At 38.9% G+C, this 5,669-nt stretch overlaps 1 protein-coding gene across 1 annotated transcript; it reads right to left on the reverse strand.

Annotated features, from left to right (window-relative positions):
- Nucleotides 1-722: 722 nt before the first annotated feature.
- LOC131891247 (uncharacterized) lies at nucleotides 723-3,741 on the reverse strand. Its single transcript, XM_059240777.1, has 4 exons — nucleotides 3,599-3,741; nucleotides 2,964-3,058; nucleotides 1,558-1,784; nucleotides 723-1,096 (listed from the first exon to the last, which is right to left on the reverse strand). The coding sequence occupies exons 2-4, from the start codon at nucleotides 3,049-3,051 to the stop codon at nucleotides 797-799; spliced, it is 615 nt and encodes a 204-aa protein (XP_059096760.1). The 5' UTR covers nucleotides 3,052-3,058; nucleotides 3,599-3,741; the 3' UTR covers nucleotides 723-796.
- Nucleotides 3,742-5,669: the final 1,928 nt, after the last annotated feature.

The following is a 5,669-nucleotide window of genomic DNA, read 5'->3' on the forward strand; positions in this document are numbered from 1 at the left end:
GAGCTATTCAACTAAATGCAAAGTAGACACAGACCAAATTGACTGACTCATGGCTCTCTAGTGTCTCAATAATACGTATGTTCTATATGCTCAACAAGTTTGGCAACCGTGCTAAAATGTGCTCGGAACCCTTTGCTGGCTAGAAGGAAAGACATCATGGACTTTAAAAAACTCTGTAATTTTAAACTTCATGACTTTATCAACCACCTTCGCAATATTCCAAGTGAAAGAAATCGGCCAATAATTACTTGGGAGCGATTTGACTTCTCCTTTGAAACTTGGAATTGGGTGAGCTAACTTTGCTGAAGAGGGAAACTTGACCTGATCCAAGGTGCACCTCATCATGAACGAAAAAACAAGAGCAAGAACCAGTGAGCATTTCATCAGAAACTGAGATGTCAAACAATCAGGACCAGGAGGACTTGAAAGCCTCTAGTCCCTGATGGCCTGTAAAGCATCTACATTTGTGACTACACGTATCCCATACCTAAAGATCGAGTAAAAGCCTATATATACTCAAGCCTTAGATTTTAACTTGCTCAAATATGAAATTCAATTTAAAAAAATCTGAAATGGGCGGGTTAATGCTTTCATAAAAATAGGTTGTGTGACTTTCAACACGTTTCTTCCCACCACTATTTTTTTATCTTCCGCGATTTCTTTGTTTTATTGCTGTCAATGATCATTCCTTATTTGTTCGTCTTGCGAGACAGATCATCCAATTATCGTCCAGAAATGAAGTTTATTGTAAAGTGTCTTCACTTGTCTGGTTCACGAATTCGCTTCGCCAACTCATTCAATTAATGCAAATATGAAACTCGGCACCGTTGCCGTTCACTGTTCTGTCGGCGAATAAGCTAATTACGAGTTCATAGGTAGAGAAATCACGGGTCTTGTCTCCACTAATCATGCCGCAATATTTCAAGGTATGTCCTCTTGGATCTCGATCGTCTGGGTCAGGTCCGTCGCTTTGTTCTTGTTCATCGTCTACGGGATAAATTGTTACACCATCCAAGCAGTTTTCATCCTTATTTGGTTCTTGGAGCTCAAACCCTTCACTTTTGACGGTCACCATTCCATCTACCTTCGACTCAAACTGCAATGACATGCTCAAATTGGAAACGAAAGAGGGAAATAATGCATTAGCGTAGAAGTGGTAAGGGAAAGCAACTTCATTTGGCCTCCATCCGCCCGGAGTTTTAGAATAGTCTGAAGATACATCTTGGATCTACGTATTAGCAATCTTTTGTAACAAAAGCCACTAATATGAGTTCAAGAGATTGTCACGAATTGCCATTTTTTAGAAAGAACCTCCGAAATGGGTCAATTGAAATGGACTTTTCGATTGTAAGACCTCGTAATAGTGGCAGTACAAATGAAAAAGTCAACCGAATTTGGTTGGAATATCTACGCAAATTTGACAAGAAAGCCATCGCTATTGATCAGTTTCATCATTGTTAACATGTCTTTTTCAGGCATTGTATAACTCTTTCAAAACTAGAAGATATTTTAAAAGCTACGTGCGCACGCAAAAACTCTGGAACAGGAACAGATTACCTGAAATCTATACACGCAATAGTATAGGGAAGCAGATTTTGTTGTTACATTCGGGTATCCGATGTTGCCAAAACCAGGCGTCTGGAAAATGTAACATCCACTCAGGCTCGGAAGGGGAACGCGGAGAAGTCGAGTAGCTCCTGTACATTCTGGCACTTCTAAAATCGTTCCGTCCATTCCGGAGGACTCGTCCATTTCCAAATCAGTATTTCTTCCTTCGACTGAGACTAGAAGGTATCAAAGAAGTTGCATCAGAATTAATTTTGGAAATTCTTTGAAATCAAAAAGCCTTGAAGTTGTCTCCGAATTTGGACCCCAAAATTAATACCCTAAACCATGCAGGTTTCTAGATCAAATTTGGTTCCTCTGGGTGCTTTATTTCAGCTCTCTCTCAGAGTGAAAAGACCTGGGTTAAAATGCGAACTTTTTTTTCTACTCTTCTCTGTATAAAGTATTGAGGTTCTATTTGCATTTTTAGGAAAAGCTTGAGCTTTTGCCAAAGAGGCAAACAGGAATGATGTGTGGATTAGAGAACAACTCCTATATTGCAACAAACCAAGAAGATTGGAACAGTGCAGTATTCGGTATTTAAAGGAGGTGCAAAAGGTATCTTTTGCAATACATCTTCAAAATTATCCATGAGCTTTTTCCTCGGCCAGAATGCAGAATTAATTGCAGTGAATGTCAAAGTTTACACTTTTGAGCCCTCCAATCCATTTGCCCCCTCCCCTCACACACATACATACATTTTTTCTCATCAAAATCAGAGGTTTAAAAAAACTTGATCGATTCATATCGAAGGAAAAAGAGAAGTTGTGTTCAGGATCGAAGAACCAAATCCGTATTGCTAATAAACTGGTGCGCAAATTTGTCCCCTTTTATGGTTCCATTGCTTTTTCCAGGGTTTTCCGAGATCGATCCTCCTTCATGATAATTCTATTTAGCGCAAAGAACAGGGCTTTTTGTTGGTCGAACATTTTGGGCTTAGAACGATCAAAAGCTCAAGTACAGCCTGGTTTATGAAACTCAACAAAGGCGGTCAAAGTTGTTGTAAAATTTAATAATGAGTTGACAAAGACAGCATTGAGTTTCTCATTTTCCGCCGACTATCACTTAGTTACTTAAGTTATTGACAATATACTCGAGTATATTTTACACCTCCCATTTTCCAAGAACATTTCAGGTTCGTAACCAGCCCTTCATTGGACAGATCTAAAATATTCTGAAATATATCTCTCCATTCCTTCAACCCATTTGAGCGAAAAGTCATTTCCTGTTTGGCTGAAGCGAAAAACGTGAAAACAAATACTGTCTCGACTATGGTGAGAATAGGACCTGCACCCCCGAATCACATACAACAGTCATCTTATTACTGCTAGCACTTTTATTAATGGCACACAACTTACCCCTTTGCGAACCAAAAATGGCCTGGGAGTTGACCATTTTTCCATGGCTGAATACCACCAATGAGACCATAAGGCATGTTACAAGCATATTGGCTCTGAAATGCAAGTAAATTGGAGACTACTCCCTTATTGATTGTTTGAATGAGTGACCTTGATTGCACCCTGACTCAAATATAATTGTCTTTAAAGGCTGGGCATTTACAGCTTTTGGGCATTGTTCCCAAACCTTCATTCGATATAGCATACCTTTCTTGGTCTAGCGAGGGGTTCATGACTTTTTGCATTGTGATTATGTTTTATTCCGACGATGACGAGTAGAAAAGAAAGAAGAGCACCAAAAGAATGTTTATGCTTACCAAAAGTGTGACCCGTGTGTGGAGATAAAGGCAATTTTTTCGTTTAATTGTCGATTAAACCTGATTTCATTATTTTTGGCGAGATTGCGGAGAAATTCGAATACGCCAAACTTGATGTTGGCTTATCAGTCTATTTTTGCTCTTTTTTGGCTTGATCTTCATTTTTATAAGTACGGGCCAAGAGAGAGTGAATCTACGTTCAACTAAGTCAAAGCCCACTTCGGGAATTTTCAAGCAAAATGAAAAATGCATGGAAACTAAAATAAAGGAGGAACTTACTTGATTGCTCAAAGGTTGGTTTTGGAACTTGGGAGAGGTTGAGGGCCTAGATGGGACGTGAGTTATCAGGTTTGCCTGTGAATGCGAACTGAATAATCACTCCTAGGAATTGGACAGTTTATAAGCAAGCTATGTTCGTGCACATGTGTTCTCGCTTCTACTCCTAAGATTAAGACTCCTATGTAAGATTACCTACACAGCCTTTGTTCCATCCTGGCCTACCCTTTCTCAGAAATAAAACCGAAAACGTGGTATATAGGTAAAAATGTTTTAAAGTAATTGAGTTCTTCTTCCTATTTATGGCTTGAAATCGTCAGAAAAGTTCTTATCGGTTTGTACGTATAGAAAGTAGCTAATGTGGTAGAATTTGGGCTCATCATTGTTTGTCTTTTCAAGAGTTTTAGCCTACATCGCTTTCCGTCTTTCATACGGTCTATGTACTACCGAGGATCCAGATTTGTTTCAAGCTAAAAGGTCAAATTTACCCCACTGACGAATTAAACATTGTTGGATAACTATTAAATCTGTTGAGATTGCGGTCACGTTCACATTATCACTCATCAAGCCAGTGATTTTCAACAGCATATACATTTGAGCCTCCAAAACAAGTGCCATGCCCGCTGCCAGGGTTTCACTTTGCTGAAGCTTGCAGAAAATAGTTGACCCTCACTTAAAACTTGCTTATGACGCCATAGTTGTGAACCACGGGTTCAATTACTTCTAATCGTAAAATATGAGAAATCTTTACGAACATTTCATTTTTATTAACATGATTACTTAAAATGTGGTTAGGCACGAACTTCAAGAAATGTGGACTGCGAACGAGGTTCCCGCCAAGTCGGCTTTCTCTTGGTTTTAACCATCTGAGCCACAGTTTGAATGAATACTATACATGAGGAATTTAGATCTTTTCAATTACCAGGTCATATGTACAGTACAGTCTATCATTTACTTTTAACGTGATTCGTTTCAAAGTTATATTAACAACAGCTTTTGTAGTTGACCAAGATCAGGCCGAAAATTTGATTTTTATGTAGTGTTTATAACATGACTTTGGACATTTCTCCGTAGTTCCAAAGCATAGTTTTGGGCTCATCAGGTTCCTGATGGCTTCTAAGGCATCTTGATCTTTGACTAATAGACCATTTAACTGCTCAACTTGACTAGTCTCTATAATCCTAACAGACTCTTCATAAGAACAATGAGCTGTTGCTTGTATACGGAATAGAATTAAAAACACACTGGAGAACTGATCTCAAAGTGTGCTAGCCAAAGCGTCTACATTACTAATGACTTCCCCAGCAACCTCCAGAGGCCCCACAGGGTGCTTCATCTTTCTCTTAGAGTTTTCATAAGAGGAAAAGGACCTTCGCATTCGACCTGACCATCTGGACCACTCTACTGTCATTTTGGAATTGATCATCGGCCTTGGATCAAAACCAACTTTCTTTGAAGGCAAGCCATAACTACTCGATTTCAATTGCTCTAGAGCCTTTTTCTCATTTGACAACTCTTTTTGAAAAGTTGCTTCCATAACTTTGGAATTTTAGATTGTTCCCCACCTTTTGAAGCACATTCAAGGCCAGGTAGCATGAAAAAAATGCCATAATATTATCTTGAAACTGTCTTTCTTAATCGTTAGTTTGCTACTTTTGGTGACAATGTATGACCCTGTGAGGTTGAAAGAAGCATCAACCTCTACATGGAAGTTTAGGGGCAATCTTTGACAGTGGATAACTTACTAAGAATATTTCATTTCTAATGTTTTAACACATGGCTACATTTGTTTTACTAGAAAGGAACAAATATGAGATATTGATATTTACATATGTCAAATATTAAATATCATTTTGGATCTTTGGAAAACGATCATATCTGGTCCCATTTTGCGCCAGCAAAATGTCATATTTTGTCTGAAAGAATCGAACCTTTTCCCAATCCCTGATCTTGACATGCCACAATATCTATCTCCCGCATCCTGCATGTTACCTTATCCCTGTATAGTTTGGACCAATTGATAGGCTGAACACACGGCGTGGAGGAAATCCATCTACGTAGTTCGCGTGGGTCC

Source organism: Tigriopus californicus, chromosome 12, assembly GCF_007210705.1.
Source record: "Tigriopus californicus strain San Diego chromosome 12, Tcal_SD_v2.1, whole genome shotgun sequence".
Taxonomy (NCBI): Eukaryota; Metazoa; Arthropoda; class Copepoda; order Harpacticoida; family Harpacticidae; genus Tigriopus; species Tigriopus californicus.

Excerpts from the sequence above, each read along its gene's own strand:
- LOC131891247 (XM_059240777.1), bottom strand. The coding sequence starts at position 3,051 with ATGCTTGTAACATGCCTTATGGTCTCATTGGTGGTATTCAGCCATGGA. Across the intron at positions 1,785-2,963 it reads CATTTTTGGTTCGCAAAGGG|TCTCAGTCGAAGGAAGAAAT; the intron begins GTAAGTTGTGTG and ends GATACCTTCTAG. Across the intron at positions 1,097-1,557 it reads ATTGCGTGTATAGATTTCAG|TTTGAGTCGAAGGTAGATGG; the intron begins GTAATCTGTTCC and ends ATGTCATTGCAG.